Genomic DNA, 15,515 nt, shown 5'->3' with positions numbered 1-15,515 from the left:
AACGATGTAACGGCTGTTTCTGGTTATAAAAAGCACCTTACTCTTTAGGGATCCTTTCTGTAATGTTGTCCGACACTTAGAACAACAATCTGAACCCGTCAGTGACAAAAACAAGAACTTTTAGTGAACACATTTTGATTGGGTGCCTCAGCCCTGAAAGAAGTTGCAGCCTTTACTGCCTGTTTTGCTACTACTGGCTGAAACAATCCACTGGAGCAAGTCCAAACTTTTACACCCATCGTCATTTAGACCCCAAGTATCTATAAATGGGGACCCTGTTTAAAAATACCAGATTTACCCTTTAAGTTCAACACAAGCCAAACCAAACATGACCCGTCCATGCCCTGAAGTTTCAGTATCAGGAGACTTGGCGCCTTCGCCGCGGACTCGGTCCATCCTGCTGCAGTGTGTGTGTTCAGTCTGTTCAGTCTGCTCAGTCTGCCGACCGTCAGTTTCACTCTTTTTTGTTCTGCCTGGATCGCTGCTGCTCCTGGTACTCCCTGGAGTCCTCCCAGGGACGAGGGCCTCGGATGTTCTTCCACTCCTCCAGATTCCGCTCCTTCATCTTCTGCAGAGCGGGCAAAACAACAAGAGGCTTTTAAGAGGAACTTTGGGAGGCCGGGAAGTCGACAAAGAAAAATCAGACCAAGCATGAACAGAGTGTGAATGTTTGACTCCATGATTTCAAAGGTTATTTTGGACTCTTTCCTCAGTTTGTCTGATTTACTCTGAATAGACCCGCTGTAGAAAAGTCAGACCATCTGGTGTGTCACACAGGTGAGAGGAGGCAAGAATTAAACAGTCGGTATTCTTCAGAGCAGCTTTACGGATGGTCGAATAGTTGTGGTAATTCCTCCCTCCCTCCATCGCTCCCTCCCTCCATCGCTCCCTCCCTCCCTGTGTTTCCATTGTTGGATTAGGAAGGCTGTGTTTGACCTTTTCTGTCATTTTCTGAAACTGACAATCTGACGTCCACGCCCTGTCGATACCAGGAAAGGCTGACTGAAAATGTTCCCTGATAACCAAACATCCTTTCTATGCCGCCCTCCACTGTCTTGTTTTGCTATATCAGTACCAATATGCATTAGCATGAAGTGCTCATGATTTGTGTGGGTAATCAGAATATTGACTTAAAATATGAACATTTTACAAATTAAATAAAGTGTTTCCTAGAGTTTAAAATTTCAACTATCAACCTTCTCTGGCGCTCTAAACAGATTTCCCTGTTTCCCAGTGGGCTGCGTCCTATATACCGGCGCGACCAGAGGGGTATTTTATTGTGTTACGGTGTTTCACCCAAACGGTGGCGCCATCCGATTGTTAAAGTTGAGGTGAAATGAACAATGTCATTTTAATCCTTTTAGATCACATCCCCGGTAATATTGTGCATCTAATATAGGTAAAAAAAAATCAATTTCTTCGTATTCTTATATCAAAAGCCATTTTTTCTTCCTGTAAAACAAAATATCACGTGTGCTTACGTAAGCTAGGACCAACCGATTTATCATGACATCCACCTGTCAGTCAATCTGCAACATTCAGCCGCAGAGCGCCAAGAGTGATATGACACGCCCACTTCTCAATGATGAAATCAAATCCCTCTAATGATATGTCCCGCCTTGCTAACGCTTCTTTACGGACATGCACCATCATGATCACTGTTGCAGCCTCACAACAAAAAAGGTTAGCGTAGGCGGCCAGCTACCGCAGCTGTAGCTAGCAGGATTGCCAACTCGACATGGCGAAAACAGAAGGTGGGCTGTAATTTGTGTGTTTTGAATGAAAAGGAATTTAAATAGTGTTGAAATAACTTGTTTACACGTTTTTCTTAATGAATAGCTGTAGAAAACGTTGGGACAGACTACGTGTTATATTCCGGTGCGTCTTTTCTGGATACATTAATGCTGCACTTTACCTTTTTAGGGGCACTTTGAATTATTAAGTTAGTCAGATATCGTGATGAGTCATTAATCACAATATATCAGTTATCGCAGAATCATGATATTACTGTTATCGTGGGCCACGTATCGTGTATCGTTTATCCCATTGTGAGTTACCCTATGATTCCCAACCACAGTCCCAGTTCTCCTCAAGATTTACATTTATATGAAATTGTGAGAAAATCTTAATGTTTGAACTTCTTTTAATCTTTAGAAACCTGATAATTGGCTCTTCCATAAATGTCCTTTAAAACTTCTGATGTTGCCGTATAAAAGCACACGTTGGTCTGCACCACTTTCTAACAGATGAACCAAACCAGTCATTGTTTTTTCCCCCCACTCCTTCATCCCCTCAGGCCGCCCAGCCGCTCTCTCACCTCGTACTCCTCCTCCAGTATGACCGACTGCCTCTCAACGTTCACTTTGGCCTCCAGTGAAGGATCCAGCTGTGAGAAGAGGAACAGCGTTAGGAGCTTTCTGGCAGAGAGTCATGCCTCCGCAACGAAAACAAGAAAAGACAGGATCAGATGAGGAAAAAAGGCAAAGAAGTGGAGATGCTCCTCGTCTGACAGATGGATTATTAAGCATTAGTGTAAGAAGACGATAATGTAGCAGTTTGAGGGAGGTTTGTGTGGTTATAAGCCCCTGAAGGCAGCATCTATAAAAGCTGCACAAGAGCTAAAGCTGGTGTGGAAGACCACGGCCTCTCCAAACCTCGCAGGCAGGATCCAGTTCACCCGGTTTGTACTCTGTAAATCGTTCGGCTGATTTGGCATCAACACCACCACGTTAAGTCAAAGATTAAATTATGTGTCAGAGGTTGTTTGGGATGGAGTGTGGAGTCCGATGGAGCTCTCCGGGTTTTGAAATTCAAATTGATTTTGCCCGAGAACAGGACTGAAATGAATCCCATTCTGAATCATTACTTTTAATGAGTTCTCATATTTCATGGCAATAATCCTGCAGTTACTCGGGTGACTGATGAGTTTCATAATTCTGTGATAGATTTTTAATTAGACCTACATTACTACAGCAAATAAATAATATATGGAATATTTTGCAGCCCTCAGACCTGGGAATAAACAGCCAAAGTAATCAGTGTGAAAACTGCTGTGGAGGTGTTGTTGGCTTCTCTTCGACTGACACGAGCGTGAACCTCAAACGCAACCCTGGACAGGAGGACAGGAGGCCTTCAGGTTCATCTCTGCCTGCAGGCCAAACTGAATTCTTGTAGAAAAAATGCAAATTGGATCATCCAGTGACTGACCTCTCAGTGACTTTAAAGGAGAATTTCTATTTTTAAACCTGGGCCCTATTTTTGCATATTCTGAGGTTTCAAAAACTAAAAAAGTTTTGGAGCTGCTCCAGTAGATCGCTTCAGCCACAGTCATGAAACTGCCGTAATGGCTGCCTATCCTCAAGGGAATCTTAATCCAAAATATAAGGCTCTTGTAGCTCCGTCCAGCAGTCAGTTTAGAACTGAAGAAGCCTTTCGGATGAGAGGTGAAACGTCTCCAAGAACTTCAACCAAGTCCAGTTGCCTTTTTGTCCCTGATCAAAGTACGACCACTAAAAGTGCTACTTTCTTCTGTCTCATATTGTTATTTCAAATGTCTGACAAAGTTACAGACAGGCAAGAGAGCCTTTTGTTGAGATATGACCCTCTTTTGGGGGCAACAAACAGCTTTTACATTATTCTCTTCAAAGCCACCAGACTCCATTGACAAAAACAGCAGTTTTACCTGGCAGAACTCGGGAGTTGCTGGTCTACCGCCTCCTCATGAAGTAGTTTATGTTTTAATATTACGTTATATTTGTGTTACACGTACTGAGAACAAAAAAGCTATCCGATATCGGCAGCATCAGACCAGCAACTCTGGTGTTCTGGGAGGTAAAATTACAGTTTTTGTCAATGGAGTTTGGCAGATTTGAAAAGAGTGATGGAACTGTTGTTCCTTGCTTTAAAAAAAAAAAGCATCTTAATCGTTAACAAAAATGTCTATCTGTGTAATGTCACACACTGAGAGCGGGTTCACACCAGCCTTGTTTAGTCCGACTGAACCGAACCCTGGAGCGTCTGTCCCCTCGGTGCGGTTCGTTTAGGTGGTGTGAACGCCGGAATGAAACTCTGGTGCGGACCAAACAACCGGGCCATGGTCTGCTCGCTAACGGGTCTCGGTCCGGTTTGATTCTGGTGTGAACATAAACGGACTTAAAGTAGGACCAAATACAGGAGGCACACCAAAACACACTGTGCATTGTGGGTTGTTAACGGGACACTGGCAGAGACAGCTACGCAGCCAGGCAGCAGGATGAGTACGAGGAATTAGAAATATGGGCTCACTAAGAATTTCACAAACTCGTAGAAACGCACAAAAACACGGAGGTCTTCAAACTGTTCAGGGAGAAACTAAAGAAGAGTGGAACTGATCGATCGGTGGAACAATGTCGGTTAGAAGTAAAAATAAAACAAACATTAAGACAACAAAACATTAAAGTCCACGATCATGTTGAGTGTGATTGAGGAGTGTGCTCTCTCTTTGTTTACTCCAGGGAGTTTTCCCCACATGGAAATTCTGACCAATCAGAGAGCAGTTTCCTCGCGCATCAAAACTTTTGGTCTGCTGGTAACAGCTGCCGTGTGAACACAAACCAAACTCGAGGCTAAATGCAACTTTGTAACAATCTGGTCTTTGATTCGGACCAAACAAACGGACTTCAGGTCTGACAGCAGCCTTTTTTGTTGGTAGACGTGTTTTTATCAGGTGAAAATATGTAACAATAGGGCCAATGTTTAAATGACAGAATAACCCTTTCATGATTTAAGTGGGCAAATATCTGTGTGGACAAAATCATTGAATCAGCTGACAATAGTCCCACCTTAAAACCACAAGAGTGGCTTAAATCATGTGAATTTTGTTATAGTTAAAATATCCCATGCATAAGATTTAATGTGCATAAAGCAAAGAGCCGAGCCGAGCCTCTGCTCTACAGGGTCTGAGAGGAGAGCTGCCCGGAGGAGAGCCAGTAGTGTGGGGGCAGCTGCGTGGGCTGGCTGCCAGGGGCGCGATGCCTCCTCTCCACCTTCGTCATCCACAGTCTAGTGCCGCCTCACATGGACGGTAATAAGAAAAGACGCCCCTGCCATCTGGCTCCCACCCAGCAGCCGTGCATCAGAGTAAACCAGCACAAAGCAGCGACTTCCCCTCGCAGCCAGCTCATCAGAAAGTAATGGCTGCTAATAAAGGGCCGCTCTTCTGTCTTTTTAATGAATCGTGTCTGTCATTTAATGAATTATTAGAGCTTGTTCTCACTTGTACTGACTCACTCTAAATGGGTTAGACAAGCCTGTCAGTGCTGAGTGCCTGCAATGATGGATAGACAAATTATATAATCTTTAAAGAATAATAAATGAGTCTAAATCCAGCACACGACACCGTGAGACTCCGTCCTCTCAGATGTAGAAAGGTCTCTCCATGCGTGCCGTTTTTATACTGTTCTCATGCAAGTAACCTTGGTTCTCTCATGCAAATATGGGTCTAACCACTGGGGGGAGCCCTAGCACATTGACTGTACAGAGACTGATTATTGACTACTTTCATGTGCTGGTAGAAATGTGAGAATTTAAACTTCATTTGCCGTTACATTTTTATTAAGCAACTCTCCATTAAATGTTTGAAATTTGAGTGTAAACCAACAAACCTTTTTCCTGATCCTCTGGGCATCATAGCGAATTTGTGTGAACTCTCGCAGGCCAAAGGAACCTCCGACTACCAGCAGCTGCAGAAAACATTCAGAGGACATGTGGTTAGCTTATGTAAGGTAAGAACCGTAGTTACTGATGTTACAGCATGAGAAGAGCATAATAATGATTAAAGATTTTATAGATCAAAGACTTTAAGAGTACACCTCTTAAGCCCAAAATATGCAGTACTATACAATGGACAGCACCATAAATAATAATGCAACGCCTCCAAAATGACAAAAGTCAAACAATATAGGCCCATGTCATTACCGTCCATGGAGGTATGAATATAATTTATTGTAGGGCGGATACTGTCGAGGTTAACACCTCTGATCTGACAGGTAAGGATACATTTAAGGGAAACTCAAATGATTAAAACTGAGCAACCTCCATAATTTGCACAACTTACTGTACAAGTAGGTTAACCATCTTAGATGAAGCCCCTACACCATTAAAACCCTGCCTCAATATTTCAGAAACCTTTAATACAATTCATGAAAGCAAACAAATCATTTCACTGCTCACCATCCAGACAACAGAGAGGCAAAGTCTAGCTAAAAAACCCAGCCATCTACACCCTCATTGTGAGTACTTTGACAGTATTGTATGGTTGGGTCTTTGGTGATCCCCACCCCGAAATAAAACCTCCAGTTTTGCTTGATTCAATAAAATAGAGGGTTGCAAGAATCAGAGAGTAGCTGCGATTTCACCCAGATGGTCTAATATCGTTTCACAACAATTAGGGGTGCATAAAGCCTGTTTTTCCTCTGTTGCTAGGAAACGGCTTGTTGCTGCCACCTTCTTACCTCTTCTGGACTATGTGTTCTGTACATGAACGCCTCAGCTCGTTCTCCACATCTGCTCGATGCAGTCCATCACGGAGCTCTAAGGTTCATCACAAACCGTAAACCTCTCACACATCACTGCACTCTGTATTCACTAGTTAACCGGTCATCACTATCCATGCGCAGAACATTGCACTGCTTCGTCTACAAATCCATGCTCGGACTGTTGCCCATTTACTTATCCAGCTACATCTAACATGAACAGTGCTGCGACAGCTCACGCTCCCAGGGTTTCATCACTTTGTCCACCCCATCAGTCCGTACTAAACTGGGTGACTGGCCTTTTCCTACTTTGCCCCTTCAACATGGAACACACTGCGGCAGAATTTAAAGCTGTTAATTCCCTAAGGTATTTGTATTTATCTTCTGAATCTTTAAATCAAGTTCATATTGCTTAAGCTATTAGACTGACTCAAGTTTCCACAACTGACGCATTATAGTGCTGATTAGTTTGCAGTGTGTAATATATAAAATAACCTTTATCTACCCATTAACACTTTACACGTTGTTACTACAAGCATGCTCTAAAATTCATAGCATATAACTAACATATACAAGACAATAATACATTTATTGCACAGTTACGTATCACGATAATGCTAACTTGCTAGCTAAAGTGTTAGCTAACCTTATCAACGTTGTCTGTCATTTATAGAAACTTTTTATAAAAGTTACTTACAAGCATAGGCACTCCATATTTCACTGTCTTGTTTTTCTGCAACGCCCTTAAGTTAAACATGACTCTTGTTTCCAGCTACAAGTCCATTTTACTGATAGAAACACCGGTCAGGTCACAGTTAGGACGCGTTTCCGGAACGGGTCCGCCGCATTAAGTTGTCCGTGCATTGGTGAAGACACGAGGAAAGTTCCGGTGAGTATCTTTCACAGGGATGGAAATGTGAAAAAGCATTTTTTGTTTGAAATTGCGGGAAAACTACCATATCAGTATTTTTAATGCTATTAGATTGCTCTATGTGATATTTAGCTTTATGTTCACGTCTAGTGTATTGAAATGATTGTTTTGTCTACAAGAGCTGATGGTGGTCAATCTCTCACACAGAATCAAAAACCGAAGTTTACACACGTTAGTCTTTGCATGTTTTACTACGAATACGTACACTGAACAATTCCGCTGACCATTTCAACCACCATATAAATGATTTTAAATTTTCTTACCATCTCTGACGCCGCTGGTTTCTGTCCAAACTCATCAGTTGACCGATTAGACTGATTCTCGCAGCATTGTTTGCGCATGTGTTGCAGTGTTTGATTGACATCGGTTTAATTCACCTTTAAGGGCGGAGCCAAGGCAAGATTAACACCTGGGCAAATCAGGCAGCTGCTTTCTTCTTTGACAGTTTGAGAGGCTGTTAAAATCCCAAACCACTCTACATTTTAAAATGAAAGGAAATTCCCAGAATATCCAATAACTTTCCAGCCACGTCAACAATTACTATTCACTCAGATTTCCCCTCTTATTTGAAAAATGTGAAGCTTTCTTTCAATTTAGCTTGTGATGCTACTGAAAGGTAGGTAGGTTCGGTTCTGACCAGCCTTTCTGAGGACATTAGCATATACTGTATGCCTACAGTTTTTTATAGTCTCTTTATAAGTTGCCGTAGATCAGAGATTCGGCTTAATGCACAAACTGTAACAGTAAGTGGGTTAAAACCATCCCTCTATCAAACAGAGAATAAGAAGAGGAAGTATAGCAATTTTTCTTTATTACAATTTTCGTCTCTTATTTTCAATCAGGTGAAGAAAAATACCTTTTTTTGTTCAGTATAATAAAATATGTTAACTTTATTCATTTTATGAAGAAAAACAATGACAACAAGAAAAATAAAAACAGAAACAAACATTTTTCTCTCTCCCTCTTTGTAAACCTGGAGAGCTGCTGCATTGCGTGGAAGCAAATACAACGAAGACAGAGTGTGAGGGAGCAGTGAAGAGGCTGGAGAGGAGGAGGAGGAGGAGGAGGAGGAGCAGGAGGAGACAGAGGATAAAGACAAAAAGATAAGGCCAGAGACATACAAAAAATGAGCGTAGTAGGACAGGAGTGTGGTGAAGGGCAGTCGGAGGACGTGGCGGTGATCAGAGCAGGTAGGCTGGTGGTCCCGGGTCAGGACGACTGACAGAGAGTTCAGAGGTCGCTCTCTCCGTACAGAGCGGTGGAGAACGACATGTAGTCGAGGGCTCCAGGCACGGCGTCCGGGCCGGTGTAGGGGGCCATGCGGGCCATGCAGTACTCCGCCTGGTCTGGAGGAAGCTCTCGGCGCAGCTCGTCGGCTAAGATGTAGTTCTGTCAAGGATGAGGAAAAGAAAATTGTTTTAAGATAGATAAGCTGTAATTCACTCAGATGTAGCAGAAGGTGAGGAAATAAAGTAAGCTTAATTTAAAGAGCAGGTGTCTGCAGGTAGAATATCTTTTCATGTTATTATTGAATTATGAAGAATGTAATCTGAGAAAGTTGCGGTACAGTGCAGCTTTCAGATCATTTCTGAGGCTTCTGAATAAAATGAGGGACTGAAGAACAAACTTCTGTCAGTCCAGAGAGATTTGAGCGGGCCACACTGCCCGCCCGCCCGCTGAGCTGCTGCGGCTCTTTACAACGATTTAATAATGGCCACAGATAATCGAATGTTTCATTTTGGTAGATTAAAGTGGTAAATTTATATGGAAAAAAATCATAAATATGTGACTTTAATCTAATTTTTACTTTTTTTTTTCATGTAAATTTGTTCGAAAAACAGGAGGGAATTTTTAAATTAAATTTGTGCGTTTTTCTTGATAAATGTACCACTTGAAACTCAGAGAATATCCTGTTTTCTTCTCATCAGTATACAACTTTAATCTTGAAGTTTGTTCTCTGAATATTACCCGCTCCCCTGGTTCTGTATTTCTCTTATTCATTCATTCTCAAATGAATCTGCAGGTAGAATTCCGCCTCCACTTTAGTGTACTTCTCGATGATGCCACAACTCATCACTGTACCTTATCCCCTGCCAGGACCTTGAAGGAGGCCATGACTTGGTCGGCAGTGTCCGTGTCGGCCGTCTCGCGGGACATGAAGTCTATGAAGGCCTGGAAGGTGACCAGGCCCATCCGGTTGGGATCCACTATGCTCATGATGCGGGAGAACTCGTTCTCACCCTGAGGGCAACAGAGAGGAGCTGTGAAGCTCAGTCGACACTAAAACACATTCTGCACACAGAGAAATAACTTTACATAACTTATTTTGTTCTAAGCTTAGCACAAGTATATGTATAAAGAGTGAGTTATAAATTAGATACAGGTGTTGTTGAGTGAAAACTTTAAATTAATGAAGCACTACATCTTTTAAATCTGAAACAAGGTATGCAAACATCAAAGGTCAAATTAAGGTTACATTTATTCTTCACCAATTCCACGTGGTCGGGTTAATCACACACAAACAAACGTTCAAACAGTTGGAGTGCTCGTGGCTTTACCAGGTTGTAACCAACGGAGATAAGGCAGGTTTTGAAGTCTTCAGCATCCATGATTCCTGATCTCTTCTACAAGGTCAGCGACGGACAAACGAAACCAGGAGGAGAGGAAGGATGTGGAGCGGCAGGGACAGAGGAGGAAAATCATTGGAAGAGTAAAGGGTGAACAAAGAGGAGAATTCAGGAAGATAGCCGCAAAAATCCACAATGTGGACGTTGCAAAGTGTTGGGAATCACAAGGAAGTTCAGAGAGGAAGTATAAGAGTTAAAGGAGGGAGCAGAGGGAGAACAGGGGGAAGTACAAAAGAAAACAAAAGACAATAGTTAAACCTCTCCCAGCGGGTGTGGCTACATGAAGTACCTGTGCATCGTTGGCGATATCGAAGCCCAGGCTGATCAGGCAGGCCTTGAACTCCTCGGCGCCCAGAGTGCCCGAGTGGTCCTGGGGGGTGGGAGGCCAGTGCCAGGCGGGGCGTCGGGGGGGCCACAGGCCATGCAGCAACACATACAGCCGTGTCAGTGACGGTGAGGGGGAGGAGTGGGGACGGGGAGGTGGGGGAGGTGGTAATGGAGGTGAGGGAGAGAGTGCATCATGCACGTGGGAGGAAAAGGAGGTGATGGGGGGTGAAGGGAGGGAGGGGCATGCAGGAGATAGAGAACAGAGAACACAGTGCACATTGATTAGGATGTGGCAGGTGAACACACTGCTGGGTGAGGGCATTCAGAGGCGTTAATGTGCAGCCAGTCTGCAGGGCCGCGTGCTCAGGTTATTCACACCGTCCACATCACAACAGATGCTCTTCTTTACCTTTTCTGTCCAGCATCAATGCAAAATACTTCATTACACACAGCCAGCGTTTACAGTTACATTCATGTTTACTGGTTTCCATAAAACGTAAATGTAATGCAGAGTTACGCTGCAACAAGTGATTGCTTCTGATTACTGTACTGATTATTATTATTCTCAATTAATCTACTTTTTGTTCAGCAGATAAGATGTCAGCAAAATGTTCCTTGCAAGCTTCCAGAACCTCACGAATCTTAAATCATTTCAAACCTTAAAATGATTCAGTTCAATATCACTAAAGACTGAAAACAACAAAATATTCACATCTAAGAGGCTGGAACTGCGAATCTTTGCATTAATGCTTTTAGAATATCTTAAATTAATCAAATTATCTGGTAATAAGCAAAACAGTTCATCTTCAAAGCTCCTGTAATTATTGGTATCTGCAGATTATAGCTCGAACTCTGCAGATAAAACAAACCGTTGTTTCTGCCTAAATGTTCGATGATTCTCTGAAGAAGCTTCTGTTCTTGTGATTTCCTGGTTTTGTGATTTGCTTGTTTCCTGCTTTGCTTTTGTTCGTTGTCGAAGCAGGAAACTCTTTGTAAACTCTTGTTTTTAAAGGTGCTATATAAATAAATTTATTATCATTATTATTATTGATGTAATGCTTTGACATTAACTCCTGCCTGCAGGTGTCTGCGCTATGGCAGGGTGGCTTTTACAAAGAAATCTGGCATTTTGTACAAAATCTCACTTTAAGTATTTTTCTTTTGTTGCCCAGTGAATGTGTACATATTAAAAAGCACTGTATTATGTTATTTCTGCATCTGCCAGAGGGCCACTACAGTAAGAGAAGGCATGATGTCAGTACCACTACAGGGGAGACTTGACGAAAAAAGCATGTGCCTAATATATCGAAATCAGCACAAAGGGTTGGAAAATATCAGCATATCGGATATCGGCAAAAAATCGTGTATCCCTACCTGTAATGCTTATTACAATTATGGATTAATCTGTTGATAATTTTATTGATCATCTGCTTCTACTGATGGATTGAAGGACTGACTGACTTCACAGTCCGTCTCCCTGAGCCACATTTCTGTTGTGGTCGTCCCTCTGTGCTGTTCTCCGTCTCTCCACCAGAGGTCCTCAGACTGTTCCTCCTTTTCCTATCCGCACACCTGTTCATACTTCTCATCAGCCCTGCAGTTACTTATGGCGCGTTCGAGTTCGAGTCGATGTGATGTTTATATAAACAGTGTTAAAAAGGCAGCGCACTTGCATTAAACAACACAAAACCCTCGACTTTACCTTGTTCCCTTATTCCCTCACAGACTACCTTTACCTGTCCAGGTCCTTTCATTAAATAAGTTACCTGTACATGTTCCCTGGAGAAACTGTTGCCTGTCCCTCGCTCACGGTCTTGGAAGCTAAATCAGTGATCTACACGAGCTCTGCGTCTGCATTTGGGTCCAATTCCTGATGACCTTTTTGCACAAGCCATGAAACTAGAATTTTATCCCATCAAACTAATCGATACACCTTTCCTCCACACCTCGCTGAAACCTAATGAAACACGAAAGAAAAAGCACAGGTTCGGGTCCACATTTGGCTTCCTGTGATCGTCAACCTGAGGTATTGATTAACGGTGGGGCAGCTCTGGAAAAATGCATGAGCTAATGGAGGAGTCAGCAGGAGAGCTATATAAAAACTCATCCATAATTGGTGCTGTTCCTGACACATTGAGCCTCAGTGTAAACACTAAGCTCTGGAGGTGGGAGGGGGGGTGAAGACAGCAGGTTTTATAGAAACAGCCTTCAATGGGAAGAGATGTTGTAGCTACCTCGACATTATTCTTCCTGCTTTCTCTTTCATTTTGATTTAATGCAGACGTTTCTGTGTTTGGTGGATGAGGCTGACTTTGGCTTCTGTTTTCCTTCAGATGCATGTGCACCACTGAGCTTATAAAGACGAATATCATGCCGCTCAACTGTAAGTCCCTTTCAAACTAGTGGTGCAGCGAGTACACAGCCTATAGCTTCACACACAAACTGTACTGTATGTGTAAACACTGCACGCTTGTTGTTTTCTGGTTAAAGGATTTGCAGTTAGACACACCTCAGGCGGCACGACACGACGCCTCAAACCCTGAAATGATCCGATCTCACCTGTTCTTCTTTGCTTTGTTGATGACTTTCTGAATATATGAGAGACAAACTTAGGACTCAACATACCTGAGAGGATTGCATCGAACTTTAGAGCAGAAGTTTGACAACTGACCCTTCGCTAAGTCCCGTCCCCCTTGGTTACTGTTGCTACGCCTGTTGCTACTATACCAGTGAGAGATGTTCCAGGGGAAATAACAGCAAATTTACGGATTTAGAACGTGCATTTGAAGCTACATCCAGAATATAATTTGTCAGCGGAGTGACGAGGACATAAAAACCACAAGCGTCAGGGCACCCCATGTGTTGTCAATTCATGTTATACATGTTATTCATCATATACAGGAACAACATGTGTTTGCACAGCAGGGTAAGACAATGTATTGTTTATTTTAAGCTGATGTTTAGTTATGACTCCCTATATGTTTCATTATCTAATATGTTTTAGCCCACTGCCAGCAAAACTAAATGATCCCACTTTTTCATTTAGTTAAAAGCACGTCAGGATATCGCTCGCATATCGTGGGCTTGATCCAAACACTGGATCTCCTAAAGGGACAGCAGGAGAGCCCAACAAAATCCCGCACAAGCTTGCTTCAACAATGGCACAAACCAGGGGGTGGTGTAATAAAGGCTGTGGTGGTGGTAGCGAAGGCCAGACAGGATCGCGAGCAGAGACCAGTCGACTTCCACAATTTTTTATCCGACATCTCCCCTCTCAAGTTTTTGGCTTCGGAAAGGCGAAAATATGACACCCCCCTCTAAACTCTGAGTATAACTGCTGTCGGACTTAGTTAGTTACGGTTGCTAACGTAGGATTGGACAGAGGCCGTTCAAAGGAGGGGCTTAGCGAAGGGTCAGTTTGGGAAATAAACATGTTCACTTTCTTGCTGAGAGATAATCAATAAGATACCTCTCTCGTGTCCGTGTGATAAATATGAAGCTAGAGCTAGCTGCAGATAGCTTAGCTTAGCACTTTGCGCTCACTAATAAACTATAGACCGTATGAAAGAAGTGGACAAAGGCTACAGGTTTGCAAAGTAAGAAATTTTCCTCCTTCTCACTTGTTGTAATACCTCAGCAAACACTTTTCTAATGAGTTTATGTTCTCAATCTTTAATTTCAAGTCTTCTTCAACACAGCAGGCTGTTTCTTTGGTGAGTTATGGCCCCATTCAGAGTCAATAAAGCAGGGTAGGCTTTAGGGCGGGGCTACCTGGCAATAACAAGTGTAAGCGACCTGTCTGTCTCGACAGAGGAGTAGCAATTCGTATCCACCCTGTCATCAAAATATGGTTACGTCTCTCTACAAAAAAACAAGATGGCGGCACAACGCAAAAACGTGAACTTTTGAAAGTCTATGGAATAAACCAGCAGACTCCAGGACGTCACTGCTTTTGAAGAAATAGTCATTAAACCTCATGGTTTGCTTCCCCACTGTTCCCAGTCTTTACACTAAGCTAAACTAAGCTTAGCTAAGCTAAGCTACTAGCCTGCCTTAGCCTAAAAGAAGCCTTTTCAACAAAAACCTTTCCGTTGTCATGCCGCTCTCACTTCACCACGTGTGTATCTACAACAAGTCCAAACAGCTGACTGTAAATGAGCAGAGCACCACCTACGACAGCTCTCCTCGCCTGCTGCTGTGTGTCTGGACGGTGACTCACTACGAGTACTGACCCTGTCGAAGTGGTTGAAGGAAGCCCGGAACTCATTGAGCTGCTCCTGGCTGATGCCTTTGGCGTCTCGCGTCAGGATCTGGTTCTCGATTTCATTGATGGTGCGGGCGATGGTGGTGAGTAGCTGCTCCCAGCCCACGCGGATGTGCTGCAGAGGAGAGAGAGACACCGAGGCAGAGGAAGTTTAGGGAAGGCTGAGGACGAGACGGGGAGTAACAGAGTCACAGACTTTAGCTTTTGTTGTAAATAAAATGTTTGTTTTAAGATGCATGAAGGATAAGATGAACAGGATTTTACTGGATCAAGATAAAGCAGATATCTCAAATTAATATTTTGGCTGCTCTGACTTGGAGCAAGATAAGATGGAGCAGCATGTTTACCAGTATCATTCAGATTAATTGATCTGATTAAAAACATCCATATGTACAAAATAAATTCACATCGAGTTTAGGGAGAAAACAAACACATGTTGTATGATGAGTGTGTAAGCAAGCTCTAGTTAGCAAGCTAGCAAAAAATGCGGGACGGCTTAGAGTAATGCATCACAAACATGGGTATTTGTACCTTCGTACTTCTGCAGTCAGCGGGAGTACGAACAAAGATTGTTAAAGACAAGATCATTAAAAACAGAAAATATGATTTGACTAAAAATAGGGTCCATGTTAGGCCAGGAGCCAGCGCCTCGGGATGTTTTTGCTACCTTTTTTGGACGATTATTTCCTGTTGGTCTTTACCTTGGACCATCACAAGATGATAAGGACCACTCCCAACTCGAGGCCGTTCGGTCTCAGGTGCTCAGAAACATGTTTTTTTGAAAGATGCTTCTGGCTGCATGATGTCCTAGCACATCTGAAGGTACTGCAGTTACATAAACAGTCTAACGCTGC

General features: G+C 42.9%; 2 protein-coding genes across 6 annotated transcripts in view; both read right to left on the bottom strand.

Annotated features, from left to right (window-relative positions):
• Nucleotides 1-365: 365 nt before the first annotated feature.
• On the bottom strand, nucleotides 366-7,344 carry cox16 (cytochrome c oxidase assembly factor COX16). Its single transcript, XM_069662424.1, has 4 exons — nucleotides 7,210-7,344; nucleotides 5,643-5,720; nucleotides 2,318-2,386; nucleotides 366-568 (listed from the first exon to the last, which is right to left on the bottom strand). Exons 1-4 carry the CDS (start codon nucleotides 7,267-7,269, stop codon nucleotides 455-457), a joined length of 321 nt encoding a protein of 106 aa, XP_069518525.1. The 5' UTR covers nucleotides 7,270-7,344; the 3' UTR covers nucleotides 366-454.
• Nucleotides 7,345-8,236: 892 nt separating this feature from the next.
• Nucleotides 8,237-15,515, bottom strand: part of actn1 (actinin, alpha 1) — a 68,708-nt gene continuing 61,429 nt past the window's right edge. For 2 of the 5 annotated variants that reach the window (XM_069662412.1, XM_069662413.1), the window contains exons 18-22: nucleotides 14,630-14,776; nucleotides 10,360-10,440; nucleotides 10,002-10,067; nucleotides 9,526-9,684; nucleotides 8,237-8,832 (exon numbers count right to left, since the gene is read on the bottom strand). In XM_069662412.1, coding sequence (XP_069518513.1) covers nucleotides 8,674-8,832; nucleotides 9,526-9,684; nucleotides 10,002-10,067; nucleotides 10,360-10,440; nucleotides 14,630-14,776 — 612 coding nt within the window. In that variant the 3' untranslated portion in view covers nucleotides 8,237-8,673. The remainder of the gene's footprint in view (nucleotides 8,833-9,525; nucleotides 9,685-10,001; nucleotides 10,068-10,359; nucleotides 10,441-14,629; nucleotides 14,777-15,515) is intronic. The other 3 variants (XM_069662415.1, XM_069662416.1, XM_069662414.1) reach the window with 2 other exon arrangements.

This window comes from Semicossyphus pulcher, unplaced genomic scaffold (genome assembly GCF_022749685.1).
Source record: "Semicossyphus pulcher isolate SPU_LCO1_2020_fin unplaced genomic scaffold, fSemPul1.0.p SCAF_14, whole genome shotgun sequence".
NCBI lineage: Eukaryota > Metazoa > Chordata > Actinopteri > Labriformes > Labridae > Semicossyphus > Semicossyphus pulcher.
This window is presented reverse-complemented; position numbering and strand designations above follow the sequence as displayed.